Source organism: Papilio xuthus, unplaced genomic scaffold (genome assembly GCF_000836235.2).
Source record: "Papilio xuthus unplaced genomic scaffold, Pxut_1.1 DF826938.1, whole genome shotgun sequence".
Lineage (NCBI taxonomy): Eukaryota > Metazoa > Arthropoda > Insecta > Lepidoptera > Papilionidae > Papilio > Papilio xuthus.
The window spans coordinates 4,427,573-4,454,128 of record NW_013531711.1 but is presented as its reverse complement, the minus strand read 5'-3'; the positions used below and the strand labels follow the sequence as shown (position 1 = coordinate 4,454,128).

Below are 26,556 nucleotides of genomic sequence, written 5' to 3'. Positions count from 1 at the left end.
TAGATGGCGGTATATACGTTTATTTTTTCACAACTTCTTTGATAAATCATGGAATAACAGATAGATGGCGCTGTACCTAATTTATGAACGACATTCATTTTGACATTTTAATAAAGGAAATTTAAAAAAGAATATATTTTATTTTACCAATATCTTATTGACGAGATTAACAAATGAGTTGCAAAAGAAACATGTAAAGACATAGTGATCATAAGAATTTATTAACTAACAGATTGTCTCACATTTCACCATCATCAGAGTCTTCAATATCAGCCAGAGCCTGTTTAGCTTGGTTCTCCGCTTCAGACGCGACCTCGCGAGGCACCAGCTGGTGACGGCCTCTTGTGTCTTTAGACACCCACGACAGCTCCAATTCAAACTGCTTATCTTTTAACTCATCATGAACTAAATAAATACTGGAACACAATAAAAATGAACTTAAATAAATACATAAAACTGATATTTTGTGCTGTTTATTTCATGGTGAAGCTATAACAGTGTGAAGTTGCATTGAATTCGGGTAAGAACACATCAAAACCTAAGGCCTAGTAATTAAGAGAATGCTTTAGCTCTTTTCTGGGACATGTAAGAGCTGACAATGTCAAAAAAAACTTTATTTCACCAATTTTTCCAATCCAACTTCTACCTTCCTCTACTCCACGGCTACACAGATTTAATCCAAACAATGAATAAATTAGAGTATCCATATTAAGTTTTATACAGCATATATGTCTTGGTTTTGGCTAATCTCCAAAATGGATGGCCCAATTTTGAAGGGACATAGAAGATCCTCTTTTTCACTCCGCACTGATGAAGTCACGGGCAACCACTAGTACAATATAACAATCCTTTACCTTGCACTATCAAAACATATGCAAAAAAACATTGTTGTAAATCTTAATCTCTAAAGAAAAAACTCAGAAAATACAATAATTTGTTTTTACAGATGTTTCGGGAGTATAGATTTTTAACCAAGTTTCCACGTTTGACAATATTTGATGAGGTTTTCAATACTTACATTCTTGCTGCTTCCTTCACCAACTCCTTAACAGTCATGTCAGCAAGTTTGAGCTTTTCAATTTCAGTTTTAGCCGCTTGTTTCGCTTTGCCCACAGCACATCCAAAGTATGACTAAAATTAAAAAATTGTTGTTAGGGCTATAGTGCAGATCTCACATAATAGTTTTTTATTGTGTTACTAAAGAACTTTACTCTTGGTGGATTGACTTTGATAATAATATTTATTTGAAAGCTGACATTTGCAATTTTGTACCATTTTGATTAATTATAAATTATTTTCAGCATTCATATGTTGCCTAGCAGATAAAAAGATTTTTAATAAGTCATCGAGAGTAACTAAAGGATACTTACAAATGATACACCGCTGGGATCTAACATGTACATCTGTGGACCTTCATGTTCTGACCAGGAGCCCATAACCACGGAGCAGCCATAAGGACGGACAGCACTGTATAAAGTGTAGGCATGCATGTACATGGAAACACGCTCATTGAGGTACTTCAGAGGCACTTGGATGCCATACTGTGATCTGTAGTTGGATGCTTCAGTGCGTGCTGTCTCAACAATTTGTCTTGCATCAGAGATTAAGCCCGCAACAGCCTGGAAACAGTAAAATTAACACCTAAATACATAAACAGTATTAAAATAAAACTTTTTTGCCCATCAATCTATTATTCTTTTAAAGCCTGATTTACATTATGGCATTAGTATGCCAACTGATTTTGAATGCTACTGCCTTATTGTACTAATTTATTTAAGATTATTCTACATTAGAGTTCATCATTATGTGGGACAAGGTTACGGGAGTATCCTGGAAGCAAATCATTGTGGAAATCTTTTGGGGAGGCCTATGCCCAGCACGCACCACATGGCTGAGATAGAGGACAAGATTCAATCACCATTGTACACTTCTTAAAAAAACAAGTGTTCTTTTTTCAGGTTTGACAATCTTTGCTTTACAGTTGTATTTCTAATATAGATCTTGTGACCTCTAGTTAAAACTGTTTTCAACAATAGTGGGATTTTTGATCAGTACAAGTCTAACATAATCTGACTTCTCTCCTCGTAGAGCAAACATAAAAAAGGGTTGACAAAAAATCATTGCATCAAAAACTTAAATTCACAATAAAATAGGAAAACAGTGTAAACAGGATTACAAAAAGTAATTCATCTAACAAATATAAAGCTGGTTTATGAACTTACCATTCCTACATGTGCATCTACATGAAAAATTCTTTTGTTGGCACCAGGTTCATACAATTTTGATGTCACTAACTTCTCAACAGCAAACACGACTCCATCTTTACCTCGAAGACCGATGACTGTGCCAGAGTTCTCTACTGCTTTAGCGGCGTATTCAACTTGAAAAACTCGACCGTCAGGTGAGAATTGTGATGCAGAAAGATCATACTGAAAACAAAGTTAAAATGATTAAGCATTTTCTTTAGTAGCCTTTAAGGAATGTTTTTCCTTTTGGAAAAATGTTCAATCTTCAGATGGTAAATTGATATTTCACATTTAATGTTGGGTTATAAGTAAGAACTTTCTTGAAGTAGAATTTAGTGCTTACCCCTGTTCCAATGGAACTCATTATGAATTTGAATAATTTGTTGTAATACTTTTACTAATAAAACGTTATTAAAGAAGTAGTTGTTAACGCTTTTTATTTTGTTAAGTCTTAATAATAAGTTAAAAACTTAACCGCGATCCGGCAAAAAAATTACAATGACAGAATGATTTAGCTTTTGCTTGTTGCTTGTCATCTTATGACACAGATTAAATAAACGAATTTTATGTTTTATCTATGTAACGTTTTAGGTAAGATATTAAATTAACATAAAAGTAGGCAATTCAAATAAATATTATTTATGAGTTTTTTTAAATTTTGTAACACATCTTTTAAACAGCGCATATTTTAGCACTTTTTTCATATCTGAAGACTTGGACACTAACGCCATGCGGGATTGGCGAAAACTACACAAAAACACTGATGTATTTTTTTTATTTCAGTTACGATTTACAAAACATACCATTTTTCTTTGGTTTTTTTAATCTAGTATGTAAACCGTGTACTAAATTTTTAAATATCATTGTCTTAGTATATACATGTTAATCCTACACCGTTGTGCCAATTCCTTTGTAATACCAACATCAATATTTTTATATTATACTAACTATTTTTAAGGAAAGCAGGACAAGTGTGGAAATATAAATATGAACCATTTCCACTTTTAATCAATGCAATAAGTTCAGACATTGTGTTATTTATTAAGCAAAAAACGCCAAATGAAACGAATAAAATTGAATGATTTTAAAAATATCAGATTGTAATCACAAATGATATTTCAGGACATAATTTATAAATTTTGGAATGGAATAGAAATTTCAATGTAAGATCAGTACAATTTTTATTGCCTAACTGTTTTATTTTCTTGAAATCGAGAAATTTTCCACGGCGAGTAAATGTTGACTTGAATACGAATGCGTTTTTTCCTCCGTGAAACTAAAGCGCTTTCTCTGGTAAAGAGTAGACACTGAGTAGATATTGATATTGGATTTTGCTATGAGTAAGCATAAAGTAACGAAAATGGATACTATTTTGACTTTTATTAAAAAAGGCAATAGAACACTTTATTAGCTTTCAACAACACAATTTCCAAACAAACTTTAAAACAAATTTTCGTCTGACAAGAATCAGTGAGTCAGTTGTCAGTCACGATTGCATCTTCTAGACTCATCATAAGAGTTAATGTCTTATTCTCTGTATTTTTTATTCGACTCTAAACAAACATTCACAGGTAGAATAACGTTGTATAGCTTACATTTTTATACTTTTAGCTTACTGAACTGTAAAAGTTGGGTGGTATGTATGTAAGTATATGTAATAGAATGCTCCAAGGGGGACGTTTCAGGCGGCGAACGGCAGATTACCATGTCAAAAGAAATTTACGGCCATGTTTACACATTTTCGCTACCCGCGCTCTAACGCCCAAAAACTGCGACAACTTTATTATCGCGGAATCCACACCGCCCGACTCTCCAAATTTTCACTGACGCTAAGCTATTGCAGACAAAATGTCAATCAATTTTTTTTGAAGAACCATTGTATGTTCTAAATAAAGTTTATAAAATATGTTATTTTTTCAGCTTTACACTTTAAATAATTCATGTAAAATTTAAAAACGGTGCCTCATTAATAATAAATTGGACACGGGAGCGACGTTAAATTAATTTCAGTCTGATTGCATCCGCTAAAAACATGAACATAATTTTGGTAGACAGTCGGCTCGCATAGGCGCATACAAAATGAGCTTTGAGGGATTGTCATTTGCCTAGCCGACATCCTAATTAACGCGACTTTTTTCTTTGTCTATGCCACAGTATATGCGTTCAAATAATGTCTGACGTGGCAAACAGAAGTCTAAAAAGAAACGTTGAAAAGAGGAAATGTTGAAAATACTCCTATTGTTAGCAGTAAATTGCAAAATCAGGAATTAAGCGATGCTATTTATGGATAGAGCATAATGTATTCTCGAATAAAACTGATAAAATTATAATGTTCTGATAATTATTTTATATACATTTTTGAGTGTAGATATGAATGGTGTTTGTACAAAAGCCAACGTCACTAAAATCTTTTCCATTTTGAAGTATATGATAGCTAGATTTAAAAATTCTGTATGACACGAATATAACTGTGAGTGCTCTTCATGTTTGAAGTTTAGTGCCTATTTAAGAATTAAAGGATTGTCGATGGTATTCACTGTTTAACTTGATATCTATTACTTTGAAGATGGTCATTTTCCAAGGTGTTTATCTAAAAGTTTAATCAATATTGGTACAAAGTCATCAAAGGTTGTGTCTCATAAGCCTCCATAAAAATCATTTTTACGACATCTCTTAGAAAACTGAAATGTTGCTATCGTATCCATAAATGGGCATTCTGCTATCTTTAGACTTAGTATGAATACTTAATCTTAATAATATTCTAATTACGAATGTTTAGATGGCTAGAAGAATTGATGTTTGTTTGAAGGTATCTCCAGAACTGATGAACGGATCTTGATGAACTTTGGCATACATATAGAACATAGTCCAGAAGAACATATAGACTACAGATTACCTTTTTTATTTAATCCCACGCGAACGGAGTCGCGGGCGACTGCTAGTATTATAATATTCCTGACGTATAGTGACGTGGAATATTTATAAGTAGGCTTAAAACTGCGTAGCCTAAAAATGCAAATATAAATTTTGGTCGTGGAGAGATCTCATACGTAATGAGCCTCACTGGGATTATTATTTGCGAAGCTGACATCCTAATTAACGCGGCATTCAGTTTTTTTTTGTCTGCGTACTGGAATTATACCGGGAAAAATAATGCAGACGGAGACAACTAAAAGTTTTACCAAAATTTTATCCAATTAGAGGAAAACTGAAGGGTATTATGCTAAAGTACGTTTTATTTGAATAAACGACGAGTTAAGGGTTATCATATATGATACTTTTAACCCCCGGATTCACGTTGAGATCATTTAGTTGTTTTTTTGTGACAAAATGTACTAACCTTAAGTACTTTTTGTGTCATTCACAATGTGTGCGAAAAATTTAGTAAAATAGTATCAGTTTTTAAATTTTTCTTTGTCTTACTCAAAGATAATTATGGAAATTAATTTGTAAACGTTAACTTTCCTTAATATAATACTAGTTAGTAACTAAATCTTTAACATTGTTTAAGAAAATTAAATGTCAAAGGAGATTTTTGATGTCATATTAAGTAAATATGTATTGTTTTGTAATTCCTCTGCAAATCAAAGAAAATACTACGTTAAATACAATATAAATTTTGATTATTATTCATATATGAAAATTATTCACTTGAAATGAACGTATTTTTCTTTGATATAGGTAATATAGAGTTCGCTCCAGACTATAAAAAAAGAAGTATTTTTGTATCAACGTATTTTATGTTTATCTAAAATTTCTAGTGACCTTTTGTAGATCGGTGAAGGACAACTACGAACTATAAGGTAAACAAAGGGTACAACTACGCAAAAGAAATAAAAATAAATAGAACTGAGTAACTAAAGGCAGAATAAAATAAATAGAAATCATGACGATCTTACAAAAGAGTTTTTTTTTCTGCGGTACGTAAAAAGTTAATATTTCGAGATAGAAAACCATTTATTTAGGGTCTATTTCTACTCATCAGTCACGCGAGTCCATTCAAACAGAGGGGACTCGACTAGCCGTCAAGTGGAAATTGGGTCTTATAAAGCATAGATACATTATTTAGTAAACTCTATATTAGAATGAAAGTAAACACAACGCACTCGAGCTCTTGTGAGGGTTCAAGTATTCATCTGAAGTAGATAAATAAGACAAAATGAGCTTTACTATCAAATGAAACGGAGAAATCAACTTACCAAATGAAATATATATATTGTGGTATTTACCGCCGAACTTCCACAAAAAAAGCCCTTGATAGTGGTAGACTGTCGTGACAATTAAACAATAAAGTTTAGTAAATATATGTATATTGCATAGTTTCTAGAATAATAAATTCTTATTCTGTAATAGAATCTACAAACAAGAAAGGTGTCTCAGGTCAGGAGCGTGATAATTATGCTTGCGAGAGCTCCAGGGCGTTTTGTTTCCTTTATCGCGCCTTTAGTTTCACAGAAATTTCGGGCGACCTTTCGTGAACCCGGCGAGAGAGCTACAAAAGAAAGGTGCCTCGATTCAAAGAAGGCGCTTCAAAGTGAGACGGTACCAACATTACAAATTGAAATTTCTAAAAGCGTGTAGTTATGTACATTAGTTTACATTCAACTATTTGAACACTTAATATATGTATGAGTAGAAAATTAAATGTAAATGTTTTTCAACACATCAGTTACTTTCCATATGTTCATTGCGTACCAAGAAAGCGGTTTTCCTTTTACATTTTTGCTATGTTAAAATGTATTTCATTTATTCTTGTACGGTTTCCGAAACCACAAACTTCTTTTGAACATACGTAAGTACTTTCATGTTGATGTATCATTTCCTTGTGTTTTTTTAACATGTATCTTGAATTTTGTAATTGAAATCAAAACTCAAATGTTCAAAATAGTAGTAACTTTTTATATCAATGCATGAACACTATTTGTGTATTCAAAAAGAAAGAAGCAAGACATTTAACTACCTTGTTCTTTATTACTCCCGATGTGGTAATAATATTAAAGCCTATGGCTTTATAACTATGTAAAATATCAGAAACACAATATCAAATTACTTGCACACATGATAAGTTTTGTTTATGGAATTTCCAATGTTCATGATCATATTAAGACCTCATTTAACACTATAATATTTTAATGAAAAATTCATGTCCAAAAGATATATACTTAGTTATTTACAGATCTTTTTGTGGTTATGTTTTTTGGTAAATTTCCAAGTTTAAAAACGAAATGAGGAATAATTTTACAAAAGTAAACTAAAAGGAAGTAAACTAAATGTACCATTTTATTTCAAAAAAAATCTTCTAAAGTTAAAATGCAGATCTCCGAATCACATCAAAAATTCTATTTCCACGAAGAAAATGTATCTCTAAGTATGATCGCCGGAAATATATTAAGATAGTGCTTTAATTACCTAGTAAATTGCACAAGATAAAAAAATATATTCTTCGTTGAAAAATAGTAAAATTCTGGTAATATCACCAACTGATGAAAATGTTATAAGACCTGATTTTTTTGAGTAAAAGAAGGAAAAAAAGAAATGTCATTATTACTGTAACATAGTGTTGCCACAATGTAAGGAAACTTACTAAAAAAAGCTAATAATTAAGTAAATTTTAAATGTTGAATTTTGTTGTTTTACTTTAAAAAATCAACGAGAAGAAAACTTGTTCGTGCATTGTATAACAGTACGTTTTTAAACAAATAAAAACAATTGAAATATAAAAAAATATAATCACAAGCCGGGACCAGAATACAAAATGAGCCTCACTGGGATTATTATTTGCGTAGCTGACATCCTAATTAACGCGACCCTTCATTTTTTTCCTTTATCTACGTAGTGGAATTATGCCCGTTCAAATAATAGCCTGACATCGTGGCATAACTAAAATCTCAAAAAAGAAAGGACAATGTTATTTTACATTGAAAATTGTTGACAAAATTTTAAAGGCAAATTTGAATAAAAAAGAATGTTTACAAATGGAATGATGATTCACAGGGAGGATAGTATGGATTATTTGCAATTTTTTTTATTTATAATAGAAATGAAACATTGTTCAATGATAATTCTGTCAGCCTAAAAAAGTAGCATCTTTCAGCAAGTAATAAAGCCTATAGTATTGTCCATTTTGCTATAAATGCAATCAATTTTAATTTTATAGTAAAAGTTTTGATACTTTACTGATTTAATTATTCTGATTATGTTTTCTGATTTTATTTTTTTAATTAGAACCTACGGTATAATGATTTCCAATTTGCTGCAAAATGCCAGTGACTTATCAACTTCAGGGTAAACCCTATAATAATATACGTCTTATTAGAATTTTTTAAAGTTTCAAAAGAAATGTTCATTTGAAACTATGACACACATAGAAAATCGTTGAAAATTTTACGTTCGTACTTTTGAAAGGAAATAATTCAGAAAATTACCGGAACTTAAATTGCCTCATCTCGCTGCCATCTAAAGAGAATAATGGAAAGGAAAGTTCGCTTTTCGCGACACATATGTTATTCTTACTCCTTTGTCCAATCCTTACGAAAAAAAATATATCAAAGAGCAAGTTATGTGAAAAAAGACTACATGGATGTGAAAAAAACTCTACATTTTCTTGTCTTTGACATTATAATAAAAGTAGATAACTACTAAACTTTTTTTGGTTAATTTTAGCTTCTAATTTTATAAGCTCTTTATGAAAATATCGCATTCAAAAGACATTTTCATAACCAATGCCATAAAAGATGATAGTTTTATAGTTCGTCATGTCGTAAACAAATATAGCCGTTAAACATAATAATACGCGGGACATAAAATATCCAATATTGATTTGAGTGTAAAAGAAAGTTTTCAACGCGTTTCCGCACAATTTAACACGCCTCGCAATGAAACATCCATTAATTTTTGAGGTCGGCCATTTTCCAATACACCGAACATCAAGACGTTTAGATATTTAGGACAGTATTTCATCTTGAGATTTGCTTGTAAACTTTGAGTTCTACTTTCTAGTAGCTTCTTCGTACAAAGTTTGATCGAGTCAGATTTGAGTTGGGTTTATATAATTTTGCATTTACTCAAATGAAATATAACCGGATACCATGATCAAGATGAGTACTTTCACAGAAAACTAATATCTATGTTTGCCAAGCAGTTCCCATTCGGAGAATTGGGGTGACTACAAAGACTTTATTACTTATAGACTTGGCACCGACTGTATACTGATTAAATTTTGTCCTTCAAAAACATTTAAAGATATTACATAAGTTCTTTAAGTTACTACTAACGATTGTTATAAAACTTTTGTTTAATTAATTTGTAAAGTTTATATTATATTATAAAAAGAAAGGAGTGTGAGTTTCTAAGACTGAAGTCTACTTTTAAAACATATTGTTATCTCTGTGTTGTCAAAGATACTGACAGGGATGACGATATAATTTATACAGAGCTTTTGGACTCAGAAATCAACGGTTAGTAGCAAGAGTTATATAGTTATATACACACATACAAATGTATAAATAATATAACTGTAATATATTTTGTTAATCATAGTAATAAATTGCGATCATACATGCAGCAACATAGAAAAACCTTGTTTACTATAAAATAAAATGATTGCTCTAGTACTTCGTCTACGTCTTTGCTTCATACAATAGTAACTCTTATCGGAACGGTACAATGTTATTAAATAAACAGCCAGAGCGCCCCTCTGCGCTTGTGTTACTGTCAGAGGATTACAACAGCCACTAGCACTTTAGTAAATTATTGAAATCTTTGTTTGTCTGCTAAAGCTCGGGATAAAATGAAGCGCGTGATTTGAATAGAGAATTTTCATTCTCTTATACAACTGGCAATGTTGCATGCAATATGCAGAATAACTTTATAATACCGTAAAATACAGTATAATTTTATCGTGGTTAGCATCATAATCTGTAAAATGTTTGCTATTGAAGAAAGAGTCTGAAAATTATAATATGTTCTATTTAAACTTTTATGAACTAGGATATCGAATAAAATGCCGTAATCCTGAAATGAAGGTAGAAATTTATCACCTTTTTTAGTACATGGGGTAAAGAAGCAATTTAGTAGGCAAAACGTTAACTTAGAAAATGGCAACAAGAGTCCGTTCAATCTCCATTCCACTGAATGCCTTACAATTCAATCTCAAGATTTATTTAAACGGAAGGTAGCGCATTGAACTATAGAGAACCGCCTCAATGGTGGCAAATGAGCCACGCTTACCGCTTGCAGTTTTAAGAAAATTTCTTTAAGAGAAGCTTTAATTCAACGTCTTTAGAAAATGCACCCGGATTTACTTTTAATGAGTTTCGAGGGTTCGACTTGGGGTTTACTTTGTAAATGAATGGTGGAGTTAGCTCGCCGCGGCTTCAGAATTATTGGGTTCCGTGTCTTTGTTTTTCATTATACACTGAATATGTATCTGCACTCATTAGTTCGTTTTAGAAATAATTGGATTATTATTTTTATAATATTTCGTTATCCATTGCTGCATTCCTTAATGGTATAATGTAGAATAATAACTTTACAATTGTTAAAAAAAAAAAGCTTATAGTTCATCTACTTACTAGCAGTCGCCCGCGCCTTCTTCAAAGACCTGTTAAAATCGGCCCTATCGTATCTGAGATTGCCCGGAACAAACGCAGATTTGCGGACAGAATGATTTTATTAATATGTATAAATAATCCAGCGTCGATGAAAACTCAGGAGAGATAATTTCAAGATTGACAGGAGTCATCAAGTGCGACGCGCGGGTACGTAGGGGTTAAAACGTTCATAAATCTTCTTTCATGCTGGGTTTACATGTAATATAATAATAAACTTATTTTTTTTAATACGTTGTATTTTTTATATTCGCAATATACTTTTACTTTTTGTACATGTAAGGTTTCTTTTGTTTATCGCAACCATATTTTTATGTTTCATACAATTAGATATTTTATTTCTGTAACAAAACTTATTCTATGCAAAAAAAATTAGACGTATCTTGGCAAAACGACTCGCGACATAACCAGATAACCAAACAACATTTGGGTTATATAAAAATCATAAAACATTCGATGTGGCAAGTGTGCCATGTTACACCAGCTTTTGACGCCGGGTTAAGTGTTGACTTTCGTGTCAATCGAGTAGGCCCCATGATGGATGGAATGGAAGTAATAGGGTTAAGTACAACCTCTCCCTACTACCAATACGTATATTATACGACACACCTTTGAACCATCTTCATTTCATTAATCGTTGGTTTCAAGAACAGCTTGACCTATGGCTGAAAATTGGTTAGGAGGTAGCGTAGAGCCAGGAGACGGACAAAGGATACTATTTAATTTTTTTTTTCGAATTTAGGCCTTGAAGAGCTCCTTTTTATTTAACTTAATAATATTATAAATGTTCGATGGATGTGATGTGGACGGATGTCAAGATAATTAAGTTTTTTTATATATCCACGTGGAAGGAGTCGCGGGCGACAGCTAGTCTTTGATAAAACAGAGACAACAATATGTTTTATAGAGGGATTTTGGTTTCAGAAACTATTAATGTCGGAATATTCAACACATATGTTTATTAAAGTAAACTCTACGATTACTTCAAGGGATTTTACGTTTTTATTTTACATTTTATTGTAATCCACGTTGTAAAAGTCACGAATTAGCTTGGAAAGAAATTTATGGGTATAGTTGTGCAAAATTGAGAGAGACGTCAAACTTATTACCCTCTCCGCAACGTGAGTAAACCAACATTACTTTACATTTGTGATTGCGGGAACTTTGATTAGACAGCTCTGAATTATGATTAATATTGTGGTTTTCGTGGCAAATTACTCTGCTCCAAATTATTATGAATTCGGCTAGGTATAAATAAGTTTGATTTAATTATAATACGTGTGTATTTTGCATTTCAATGCTGTAAGTTCTATATACGTCATGACACAAGTAGATTGCGTTTAAGTGTTTTCTTTAACGTGAAAAGTAACTTATTGTTTTTGTGGGCATCCCTCCACCTTTGTAGGAACGCTTGATTCTTATTCCTTTCCCGTCTCACACGTACGGCGGTAAGCTAATATTGGTTCGAAGCGTCCCTCCCTAACCATCCGACTCCTTCCCACCCTAATATATGAGTTCCTAGAACCACATACTTATTGTCTTACACTTTAATAAGTTTAAGGATTACTTCGTCTGGAAATATGAAAAAAGAGGATTTAAACTTAGGACGGGGTCTTTAGCAACACGGGTGAACTTTTTTTTTGTTCCGCTAAAGTTTGTAAGAAACAGTCAACCATTAGCGGCAAGCCAACCGTGTGCGTTGCGAGGAAAAAGTTTCCAGCTAATACGTAAGTTTCTGGAGCTCGGAAAGCGATTTTAGGGCGTCATTATACACTCGAGATGTTAAGGAAAAGTCGGGAAATGCACGTATAAATATAAAACAGGTACCAGTAGTCGTTCACTAAAAGGTTTTTTCCTCAGTTTTCCTTTTAATTTTTAATCACAAATGTTACAGGCGATTCCAACAGAAAGACAAATATACACATATAACTTGTTGTACATCGTTAAATTGGTTGTAATTAAAGTGTTGATAAGTTCTATGAAACTAAGGATAGACGCTTGTCTTGTCAAAGCTTTTACTACGCTATTTCATTTAAGGCACATTCACCACTATGGGCAGGAAATACTGACGCCGGCTTATTGTTTCAATCTTTTGTTTCAAATTCAATTATGAAAGAAAAAAAATACTTTGTGGGACCGAATAGAAATGATGTTAGGACGGTGCAGATATGGATTTCATCTTTAATGAAATCAAATAATATTGTTAGTCATATATAAATATTTTAATCGTGTATTATATTTTGTAAATGCGTATTTAAGTAAAAAGTAATGGACTTGTCGAAAATAATTCATATGTCAAAAGCGGAATGTAACTTTTTTTTGATACAAAGTATTGGATTTCGCTAGAGGCAGTTTAGAAAGGGTATATTTTGGCTAAACCAATTTAATACGATAAAGTTATCGTAATTGCCGTTGTTGAGTAAATCGGAATGGCTTCTCTTGCGGTTTGTAATTGGTTTCCTTCAATATACCAATCCAATTATTTTTCTAAACCCTGAAAATACTTTCCAAGTTATATGGGACTAAAGTTTCCATTTTCATCGGAAAACGATATTGTAAAGGTCGATTTGCCGTCTCTATCCCAAAGTTAAATTGTTACTGTTTTTGAAATATTATATAGAGAATTAGTGTTACAGAGTAAAATATTTTAGGAAGTGTATGAGAGCAGACTTAAGTTTTTTTTATCTTCATCCAACACGTTTTAATTAAATGTGTGCTATTAACCGTTTGAAACATTTTATGCTCGTAACTCTTATCGAAATTTAAAGCGATTTTCGAGACTAACAAAGAGTTTGAACAGGGATCTAAACTTGGCGATTAGAGTAATACGATGGCCGCTTCAAAGTTAAATCATTTCCCGATATTGATCGTGAAGGAGTGAAGTTTTTACATGAGTAACGAGCCGTGACGGCCGCGGCGAGCCGTGGGGGAATAATGAATTGCGCCACTCTTAATAAAGACCTTTAGAATGATGGAACAATTAAAAACTTTAACAGGGACTCTGCTTAGTTCCTTATTTGATCGTATGAATAAAATTATCCCATACTTCCACTTTGTCAAAAAATGATATCTAATCGTTTTCAAATAGTACTGTATACGCTTTAATAATGGTATTTTTACTTTAATAAAACTTTAATACTTAAAAAATTACAGATGGTTTTCGCTTAGCTATACTAATATTATAAAAACTAAAGATTTGTTTTTGGTTTCCATTCAATAAGCTCCGAACCGTTGGGAAGCCACACTATACACGGATGACATTGGTTATATTACTAGACTAGTTGTCGCCCGCAACTCCTTCCGCTCGGTATTTAAAAAAAACTTAATTAGTAATCTATGTGTTCTTCCAGACTATGTTCTACTTCTGTGCTAAATTTCATCAAGATATAATACATTTAACCGTTCCGGTGATACCTTCAAACAAACATCCATCCATCCATTCATCACAACATTCGCATCTATAATATAGTAATACAATGTAGTAGTTAATAATTGGTAACAAGTAATATATATATAATGTATACATTGAATTACATATAAGATTATGTTTTTATGGTAGTATAATTTCACATAACTTAAATGTTTTATTTATTTAAATAAAGAGTATAAAACGTTTCGGTTCTTGAATTTGGTGTCGTACACAGTGAATGAAATGCAAGGAACTTGCGAATAAAGGACGGTGTGGAACGCTTTGCCGGTACAAAGGTAGAGCTTATTGCAAATTCCTACGCTCACCTTGTGGCGCTGTTAAGCTTCCTTTGCGATACTACAATATTTTAATATTTGCAAATCTCGGAAGCGTTTCATAACTAACGCAGAGATCATTGACTATTTGTGTTATTGAATATGCATTATGATTCCTTAATACTTCTGTTCTACGTTTCATTTCCATATTTATGTACTGTAAAATGTTCATATTTTAAAATGTTTTAAGCTAATTTATTTGGCTACTGTCTTACAAAGTTCTGATTTAATTTTAGAACTTTAGACGGGAAAAAATAATAACTAATTGGTTGATCAATAATTATATTTTGTTCTTTAAAATCTAATGTATTCTAATTGTAAGTAGCAAGCATGGCGTCTTCAAAAGTCGATGGCAAGGAATAGCTCCGTGGACATTATGGTAATATTGATAAAATAAAACTTTTACGATCCCCATTGTCTACAGCAGTTGCAGTCTGGCTACAATAAAATTTTATTTAATATTTGATATTACAGTTCAATATCTTACATATACCTCACAAGTAACGCTTTAAGTTTTAATTGTTTATAAAAGAACGAAATATAAGTTTGGAAAGAAATGACCGTGATTTAATCAATCAAAAGATGGATAGTTTTGAATGATCACATTTGTATTAGTAAACCGTAATCGTGATTTATTAGTCTTCTTTTTTAGCCTAGAACTTCTCTGCTGCACAAACGATTGATTGTTCCTAGATTGTCCGGAAAGCAACGCATCTGCAACTGCGTTTGTCTAGGAGTAGTGATCGCTCTACCATTCCGGCGAATTCCGGTGGCCGCTTTCTCGCTTGCCATCTTACAATATAAAAAAGTCACCTATCACATGTTGGAGAGTACTAACATAATAACAACAATTTTAGAGTAAATTATATGAATGTGAATTACAATTATAATTTCAAAACAAATACAGACAGACATCGTTGGTAAACCACGAAAACTCACATAAAAATATTCATGCGAAGTATGAAAAAAATTCCACAATCAGTGAAAGCGGTCCCTCGCGGCATATTGCGGTACGGAGTTTTCATTAAACACAGGGCGGGGGCTTGTGTCCAAAAAAATGCGTACTCCGCCCGAGGCGACTCCCCGACATATAAGGAATGTTGTCGCTGGAAAATTAGTTCATAAAATAAATTTATCCAGCCCCCGCACGAATAGACTGAGTCTACCCCTAGTAACTCAAATACAACGCGCCTTCGGTGACTACCACTCTTTTGTAAAATGCTATTGATTTTTCCCTTTTACGTTTTTAGAATATAATTTATAATTTTAGGCAAGGGTTACCTGTTCAACTTTATTATTGAGTTATTTATAGTTTTGATCACAGATTTAGTAAACAATATCAGTGTGGAATTGTAACTATTAACCACCATTTTGAAAAAGTATTTTAGGCTAAAGTCCCTTTAACGAAGGTTTTGTGTTGGATAAGAAATTATCTGTCGTAACATGTAGTTATTATTTTTTCATAGTTTTATTCATCATGTTGTTAATTAATATTGAAATAAATTGCCAGACAAAAACAAAATCACTCAGTATGAAAATAAAAATTTTATTTGGAAATATTTTTGTCCTCGGCTGTACATATTGTATGTATATTGCTGTTGAGTGTACGATTTATAAGCTCCCTACACGTTTTTATTAGAATTCAATAAACGAGTAACACGTGGCATCAACGTTCGGGCGACGGAGCCTGCCCGGAATTACGTAGGAATAACAGGGGACACTTACAAAAATTGCTTGCACAGAAAACTAATATCAATGTTTGCCAGCTTGTCTCGATCGGTGCTAAACATACGCGGTTAAGTTAATAGATTCACAATAATAACTGTCGATATTAAATCTTCACAGTTAAAATCAGTTTGCTAATGACTTTGTTTTAAATATATTGACCACTTTACACAATTTTTTAATATTATTGAAGTCTATCATCTGAGTTCATAAGTTTAACTTTGATATTAATAATAATTAATACTTATCCGCTCGTTATTAATATCTCAATCTAGCTGTCGCCCGCGACTCCGTCTGTGTGGATAAAAAAAGAAGTCTTCGAGACTATGTTTTACTATACATAATTTCAGCGTGATCCATGCAGCCGTTCTAGAAACATTTTAACAAATATCCAAACATTCATACATACATCCATCAATCTTACTAAGATTATAAATGCACATATTAATAGATTCGCCATTATTATTATGAGATGCTATTATGACATGAACACATGACTAGAAAAAAATCTTTTGGGTGTTTCTTTTAATTGTAGTTTTATCGCCTAATTTGATAAAAGCTTATGTGTTGATATTACAATATAAATTAAAATATAAGAATAAAGAAATAGTATTACGAACGCGTAATGGATGTCCACGTTAAATGTTTTCCCTTATGCTTTCAGTCAATTTTAGTTGCAATGCACGGAAAATGGTACCTTATTGTGTTCTGAATAGAACGTCGGATGGACGTAGTACAGATTTGGCAAAGCATTTTATTGTCCTTTTATTGTTTTCTCAGACTAGCAATTCAAACTCATGACCTATTTAGTAAGGATGAGAAAGTCAGCCTTAATAGAATTGTGCGGCGAATGAACGCGTTTTATTGTCTCACCGACACAAACTTGATTATATTTATAATAGTATTTCAATTATTCGAGGATAATAGTTGTTTTGTTTTTGCATTAAATTGAATACATTCTGATACAGTTAATATGACGATGATGATGATGATAAACATTATTAGCGGCCTATGTGCTCTACCAGACTATGTTCTACATCCATGTTAAATTTTGCAGAGATCTGTTTAGCCATTACGGTGATACCTACTAACAAACATCCATCCATCCATCCTTCTATTCATCTAAACTTTCGCATTTATAATATTAGTAAGATTTATTTGATACTTTGTTAATCAGTGAAGAAGCCAAACAAAAAAAAAACTTCTAAAGTTAATAGAAGTAAAAATGTTATAAAGCAGCATGTTTTCCTGTACTTGTTTAATTAAAATGCAAAGAAGAAAGTGTATAAAACCTCGAAACAATAAAAGTAAAAGTTTACACTTGACCAATTTTATTATCTTTAGCGCGAACGCAAACAGGATTCTTCCACAAAGGGAATTATGAACGAAGTTGGCTACATGGAGTTTGTCGGTTTGTAGCCAAAGTTGGTCAATGTCCGTTGTTCGTGGGGCTTACTTGCAGCATTATAGGGCTTTTAATTAAGTTCAGTTTAATTACTTATCGCCACTTTGTCCCCTAACAGACTCTTAAGCCGCTTGCACGAAATTTCTGAACGCCATGTAATTGATACTTTGAAGTTATCGAATATGCATTTCAAACTAATTTAATTTATTAAGATTAAAGACAATGCTCATATATATTAGGACATAAAGTACGTACGTTCTTCTGTATAAAATCGGAATGCTGGAAGGTTGAATGAAACAATTTAACTGCAGAATTTCTACAAATAAATTTTACATTCAAAATCGTTTCATTATGTTTTGATAGACATTGAAATCTTTTACTAAAGCTTAAGAAAACTCTCAAACAAACTTGGAACTGATTGTAAATCTAACTGTTTACCTAAGTAAACTAGAAAAGAGAACAAGGTCACCGAAAATACCAATTAATTTAGTTTAAGGTTGATGTTAAGAATTATATTTAGTAAAGTTATGTTGTTCGAAGCTAAAGCGTTGGACTTTGTACGTTATTGTTATTTCTTGTTCGTTTTAGTTACAGTATTCCTTTCATAACTTAAGAAAGAGGAAAAGTTAAAGGTAATTCATTTTTCCGTAACAACAAAGATCAAATAAAATTTACAACATCCGTGAACTTTGATGCCACTTCCGTAACTTATATTAAAAATTTATACAAGAAATTGCGCGGGCATTTCATCTCGACTTTTAAAATCTTTGTTGTTTTTCAGTACCACATGACTTTGTGTCTTAGTTTATTCCTTTGATATTGACTATCACGTTTTTAATAGTAAACAAGATAATAGTAAAGCATTCAAGAATGGTGTTGGGAAATAATTAGGCCGCAAGTTCTAACATTCAAAGGCAAAAGCATTCATCCTTTAGTTAATATGTCTTACACATCTGTGTTTGTCATGGTTGTTTGATGAATGACCTTACAATTTTAAAATGTTAAGATGCAACAACGAGGAATTGCCAACATTTTCTATCAGGCGCTTTCGTTACGAAATAAATTGTGATATAGCTTCTATGATTATTGCCTACTTGTACTGTTAGAAAGTTGGAGTTAATACCCTGTTGATAAAAAAAAACTGTAAAATAAATAAATCTTGATTGCAATAAAACAATACTGAATTTAAGCGAATTCATCGCGTGTAAAATACGTAAACATTTCTCACGCGTATCCATCATGAGGAAGCAACAAGTTAAACAGTGACTGATGCGATACCATTACTTGCAAAAGGTGAAACCTTAGTTGCCGTGAGTAAAATATTCAGTCTTCTTTATACCGGCTCTATTATATAAAACAGCGAGGTGCTTTAATCCCGTAAAATGGAGATTTGTTGCCTGCGGCTCTCCCTCCATACTTCTTTCTTTATGTTAGTTACCCTCTAGAAAAATTTATTCAGTTCCCTTCAAAATAATTTAAGAGTGAATTCTTTTAGAAAATGTATCTTATTTGTTTGTATTGTAACAAGAAAAGTTTATAAATTAATCTTCATATTCATGTTTAAATGACGGGCAAAGTGTATTCAATAAGGTTATTAAAATGTTCATTTTCTAGAATTCACAAACATTTCGGACTGTAAATGTAACGACCAAGAAAAAAAAACATCATCTAATTTACAAATTTAAAAATGATAATTCGACCTAATATTGGCTGTTTGAGAACGTTTATTGTATATTCAGTTTTTTGTAATTGTTGCTACTTTTAGAATTTTTAGTTAGAATCCTTTAGCGCGAATGGCGCGCTTTCGTTACTAAGTCAATTGTAAGAATGATTAGTGAGGGGTCATAAACGTCGACATTTTAGTAAGGCTAGTGTCCCCGTACACCGGCACAGTGTCGGATTTTCTTCCTAACACTACACAGTGGAAATTAACCATTATAATAGCAAAACAGCTCATTAAAAACCTCACTTAAAAAAAATCTGAAAGAAAATAATATTTTTTCCATTTAAATGTGTACTCGATTTTATGTCAAACATTTAGAGAAGGTTATTAAAGAGTGTTTTACTGAATAGCTTCTTAAAGGTTGGAGAAAGTTTAATCTTGGACGGAGGGCAATAAAATGAGGGTGAAAATTTCGTGAGAAGTCGGCACCAAACCTGCCAGTTGCAGACAGCTATTGATAGGGTTGGCGAAATATTGTTCGCATAGAGTTTTCAAATTCAATAAAGATCGTGAAAAATATTCACCAATCAATTGAAATGTTTGATTTTGTTTTGCTTTTTTGTTATGATACTACAAGAGTATTTTTGTATTACACTTTTATAGTATTTTGAAGAATTTAGAATTTCTAAAAAAGGGATGAATGTTAGTTAGAAGGTATCTTCTGAACGGCTCAATGGATCTTTATGAAATTTTGCACAGATGTGGAAGAACACATTGTAATGGATACTATCTAAAATGTATTGAGCTCTCTTACTAATGTTATAAACGCGAATGTATAGATGGACGGATCGATGGATCGATGGATCGATGGATGTTTGTTTGACAGTATCTCCAGAACGACTTAATGGCTCTTGCTAAAATTTGGCATCCATATAGATCAACACATAAACTGTTGAACACATAAGCTGATAATTTTTTTTTTTAATAACAAACGTACTAACCTAAGTGAAAAACCAATTATCATAGTCACTCGTTCTTTAGAAAAAATATTCCTTCTCTAGAATTTGAACATTATTGTACTAAAAAGTATAACGAAACATGGCTGGTATATGAAAACAGTTTTATCCCCTTCAAATGATATACGCAGCCCCTTATTCTCTGTCATAAATTTGAATAGAATCGATTGCTGTCTGCGCCTCCGGGAAAGTTAGATTTCCCTCAGGATTTCCACGACACCTGACCGGATGTAAAATATATTCTCGATTTTTTCGCTCCCATACAAAATGAATTTACCTACTTTAGCTTCGTACTAACGGATAATATTAAAGTGGAATTCACTGCAAGTTTTCTGTATGTTCATATTTGCTTACGTACAGTAGAAGATGGGAGATTTGTTAGTATTACATTGTTAAATTGGATACGTATTGTTATGAGAACAGATTATAATTATATTTTTTTATTTTATTTTTTATTTAGTCTATGTAGTTAGGTTATGCACTACTTTGAATTTACCCAAACCTTTGAACATTGTAAGAATTTCCTTTGCGAATGTTTCTCGCAAACGTTCTTAATAACATTGTTGATTGCTCGCGAGAACTTCTTCACGGATTCATTCTATGCGAACCAGAGTATACCTTGAAGAGAGCTATGTAGAGTATGTCATAAAATTCGTGTAAATGTTAATACTATCTTAAAATTTAGGTAATTTTTAGAATTTTTTTATTAAATAAGAAATAACTTAAATAGGATTAACACCAACAGTAAGATTCACTTTCAATACTCTTCCAAACTTCTCCGTAAAAACGTCTGTGACTGTCCTGTATTTTCCATAGAAAAAATTATCGGGCATCAAATTATGCATCAGACCGTTTAAATCAATAACTGAGATATTGTATACTCCCTGAAAAGAAAAATGAAAATGTCATCAAAATTACGACAATTCTAATACCGTCCCACTTGTCGTGAACTGCAACTGCCTTAACATTTGTATTAAACTTATTTTTGTCTCTATATTTTTTTAATAAAAGGAGTGAGAGAGCGCTAAGTTTTTATATAATTAAAGTGACATGTTCTTTTCTTTTGTTTTAAAATACTTTTTATATAAGATAAGGGGGCAAACGAGCGGCGGGACCACCGAGGTGATCAACGAAACCCATGCACATCTGCAACACCACAGGAGCTGCAGATGTATTGCCGGTCTTTAAGGAGAAATATAGGATAAAAGCTGTTAAAAAACAAGCATAATATGTCGCTATTATAATAATTTAGTAAAATATAATATGCTAAATTGCCTTACATGTTTGATTTTACAATCTTTGCCCAAGTCTTGAAACATAATCAGAATATCATTTGCAAGCTGTTTCTCGCAAATATTTCTCATAACAATGTTGATAGCTTGCGTATATCCATTTAAAGTTTCATCCCAATGTGACAAACGTATTTTTACCTGAAAAGGATTATGAAATGATTAAAACCAATACATTTGCTCGCATGTATGGTATAGTTTAATGTACATGCACTCTGAAAAAAGATATGAATTGAATGGCCACCGTTACAATACATCAATCCGTTTAGGCTACTGTAACTTACAATTGAACGGATCTAAATTCACACTTACGAACATACGTGAAAGAAATCACCTTATGATCAGAGAACAATTATTATTTTTATTTACGTACACCAAAAACACCAAGATCCTTCAACACGACACAATGGTAAGACAATATGGATGATCCATTTTGTTGTACTTCATGATTAGCTTCTACTTTCACAAATGGTTTGTAGTTTTGTACCGCGTATGTTATTACTTTAATCACGTATTTACCCTGGAAATAATCAAAAAATATATTACTTTTTTCTTATCAACATTATTGTTGCTCAATACATGACATAATCCTGTCGAGTCAACTTATCGTCAAAGTTTTAGATATACATCGATCTCTTACAGAAAACTAAATTATATTTCTCTATTATTAATAAAATCGCTATCGCCCACGACTCAATTACAAACACTTATATATACGTGCGGTATTAAAAAAAAAACTCAATTAGTAGCCTATATGGTCTTCCAGGCTCTGTTCTACATCCATGCCAAATTTCATCGAAATCCGTTGAGCTGTTCTCGAGATACTTTCTTACAAACATTGATCCAATCATATTTCGCATTTATAAGTAAGAAGTAAGATTTAAGTAAATGATTTTTAATAGCGACAAACTAGATATAAAATTTTAAAAAGTATGTAAGTAAAGAAATCGTACAGAGCAGACAAAATTCTTATGTATTATTATAAATGTGATATTTATCCAATACTAACATATTTTGCTTCTAAAAATACGGCGGCCGATGTCACTAGCAGGGAGCACACGAAAATATACCGACGTAACATGTTTCTTTTTACGATGTTTGGATTGTGATTGTCATTTGATAATTTAAAATTCATAAATTTATATGAACGGAACTAAATCGTTATGAATATGAATCAAGACTAATAATAATACAGGCCATACAGGAAACGTCAGTGTTAATGATGATGGGGATTTAGACGAACATTATGAATAACTAAAAGCAACGTTTTAAAATAAATTATTAAATAACATTCTAGAAACATAATAGTCCCTTAGTTTTATTAAGAGTACTACTAATTAGAGAACTAACTTTAGGTATTTTAAGAAGGAAAGGAAGGAGGAGAAGTCCTCCTAATCAAATAAAAAGATAAGTTTTATGAAAATTGTAAAGAGCAGTAGTGGTTTGTAGAAAATAGAAATCGCTGAAGTGTACTTTATTTAGGTAGTTACGTGAAGATTGATTTTTGATTTATCAAAAAAATATAGGTTAATCGATACATCTTACTAATATCCTTCTGTAAGAAAATCTAATTTGTAAGGATGCTTATGAGTTCTTATAAATCGGTAAATATATAAAACAAATAAAAAAATTATAAATGCAAAAGTTTTATTTCGTGGATGGATAGATGTTTGTTAGAAGATCTCTAAACTTCGCGTAGATGTAGATTAGTTTATTCTTATATTATTTAGTAGATTCAGTTTTTTTACTAAATCTACGCGGACGGAGTTCCGGGCGACAGCTAATTTTTTTCATGAATCTCATAAGACAAAATGCGTCTTCTTAAAAATTAAGGCATTTTCATAATTTCACAACAAAGTTAATTAAGGAAAAATAACCTTAAGGCCGTGTTTTCTCTTAACAAAGCAGAGGGTATTAGGATCATTTTTTTGTGTCTGGAAGACAGATATTAATAAAGTCGTTGAGACAAAAATACTCTGTAGATAGCACTCCTGCGGTTGAACACACGGAATCCCTAATAAGAGAGGCTTATGGCGAATAACATCTGGGCCCGAGGACGGCAAACACTTGCTGTAAACACGAGGTTACAGTAAGAAAAATGTTTTTGTTTCCCAAAGCTTTCCTTATATTTTGTCATATCTCGTGTTTTGTGTACATTGCCCTGGGGAGATGCAGGATCTTGTTTATTTATCTAACTAGCGTTTACTTTGTGTAATACAAAATCTTTTTGAGAATGACGTCGCTTCGTAAAAGTTTAATGTTCAGACAGGTTGTTGTCCGATTATAAAATGTTTTGTATTTCAGTTGTCTCGAGAGAATGAAAATACAAAATAAATGTCGTAAATTCTCATGTCGAGAATTATTTAACTTTTATATAATTTGAAATTAAATTAAATTGAAAGGCATAAGTTATTTCATGTATATAAATATTCGTAATGCTTGTATACATAGTACACTATCATGAAATGATAAAACTGATAGTCATCTACGACTTTTAAGTGGTATATTTCGCAGACTATTATTATAATTAGATTTTTTACGTATAAATCGTTGAATAACCTGAGTCAGAATCTATAAATCATTCGAGTAAAAGCGCCCAAATTGAAAAATCCTTCGGGATCCTAAAGGTGATTACAAATAGGTGTCTTATCTACAAAGTTATCTACGGAGGGTAGGATATTTATTATGTTCTTCTGCACCCGCTGTATTGTCAATTCTTGCCACGTCTCATCCGGGCCGTCTAATTCTGCTCCTAATTTTGTACCTTATTGACACCCCATGTAGAAAACTTAGTATTGCGAGTGAATTCAACGCATTTCTCCGCTACCTTATGAGTATTACATTTTAAGATATAATTATACAGATTATATTAATAATTATTTTGATGTATTATCAAGATAATCTGTATCGAGAAGAAGAAAACTTTCTTATATTGAAGTCATAGCGAATAATTAAATAATGTTAGTTGTCGCACGCGACTCCGTTCACTCGGAATTAAAAATAAACTTAATTAGTAGCCTAAGTGTTCTTCCAAACAATGTTCAGGCCTTCTACAGATACCTTCAAACAAACATCTATCCATGCATCCATCCAAACATCTAAACATTTACATTTATAATATTAGTAAGATCTGATGTTTGTATAACATATAGTGAACTTATTGATATTCTTTAGCTTTTGAAAAACAATCAATAAGACGAACATCATTCCAGCTAACGTGTTATTCTTTATAGATGCTAAAATTCTAGAAGCATAAAACAAAACATATGATAAACTGTATAGCGATGAAAATTGAGACTATATAAATCAAGATATATGACGTTGTACACGAAAAAATGGTATTCTAGAGAACGCGTACTATTCTTGGCATGCGCAAAATGAAGTCGGTAAAATATCTAAGACATTTGTCAGTCGATTACCTGAGAGGGAGCCTCCCTCGATAATATTACAAAATTCAACGTCCCCTGTAACGTCTTACTACGCTTATGAATATAAATTTTCATACCAATCTCTTTTTTTAGGTACGTGTAGCAGTAATAGACAATACACGTTACCCCACGCTGCCGCTTTCTTTGTGCCATTATTTTAGTAGCTCATTTTGATTTGGATTTTGCTATAAGTACTTAAAAAAATGAAAGCCCTACAATTCAGGAGTCAGCTCAAAGTATAGCTCATTTTTAGCTTGATAGAATTAGAGAAGATGGGGTTCTAGTCAAATGCAAATGGCGTTCGACCAAATCGGACTTGTTTGAGACTCGAAAATGTATCGACAAAACAAAAAATCGTAGACTCTAAATCATAAAACTATCGATATGTAACTATTCCACTATTCGATGGTTGTGGTATTCTTATCGCCAAACGAGAATCAAAAGCATGCTTCTTATTTCGTATCTTGTAATAATTCAGTGGATCCTTTTTATGTGCAGTGTCTTTGTTTCACATACGAGTAGCTATATAAAGAAGTTCGCACATAAATCTCCATCAATTAATACTTAATTAGTGTGTTAATTAAGGCGAGTCAAATTTTTCGCAATTATACTGTTCCTTGAATTGAAATTGTTTCATTATGCAAATTATAATCAACTGTTAAAAGGATTGCAACGTTCGTGGTTGGTATAATTTTGTGTGCGAAATTTTACGGAATTTTATGTAATTGTAAAGCCATTAGATGTTGGTTTAGCGACAGATTTGAATAAGTTATATTTAAAAGTCGATGTCTGAGGAAGTTGGGTAAAGAATTTTAATAGGAAAGAAATTGTTAGGAGACTCGAGGATCGCGCGTTAGCGTTCCAAGCCAGCTTCGGGAACAATGCTCGTTATATTGTAACCCCTCTTGTCTACGTTTATAGAACGGCAATTGAAGACAATTTTCATATTCGGTCTTGTATTTTCAATAATGGTGCATAATGCGAATTGCATATATTATTCAAATTTTTCTATCGAGAACACTAGTATCTATTCTGAAAGTGTAGTTGCAAGTTGAGCAGAACTGAGAGCCATGGATATAAGAATAAATTCTTTCCGAAATCAAAATTAAAACTGCTAAATAAGTTCAATTATCAATTTCAGGTTAAAGTATCGATTCTAACTTAGATTTCAGTAAGCATTTAATGAACAAATAGTAAACTTGTTAAGTAATACATTGTTCTTCTTCTTTTAAAAAAAAATCTCACATAACCTATAATATTTTAGCATTTAAAATTTGGGTCTACTCTTACTCGTATATTTATAGCAAGATTGTACAACAAATGTCTGATGTAAGTAATGTAATTTATATTAAGGTAAATTCTGTTGGATTTAGTTTAGGTGGATTATACGAGATCCTTCCATCTAAAATAATCCACGGGGATTAGCCGTGT

The 26,556-nt window shown here is 32.1% G+C and overlaps 1 protein-coding gene across 1 annotated transcript; it reads right to left on the bottom strand.

Annotated features, from left to right (window-relative positions):
• Positions 1 to 202: 202 nt before the first annotated feature.
• Positions 203 to 2,725, bottom strand: Prosalpha7 (proteasome alpha7 subunit). Its single transcript, NM_001312794.1, is given in 5 exon segments — positions 203 to 416; positions 1,019 to 1,131; positions 1,371 to 1,619; positions 2,223 to 2,429; positions 2,590 to 2,725. Coding segments are annotated over 5 exon segments (768 nt in total). The 5' UTR covers positions 2,611 to 2,725; the 3' UTR covers positions 203 to 238.
• Between the last annotated feature and the right edge of the window lie 23,831 nt (positions 2,726 to 26,556).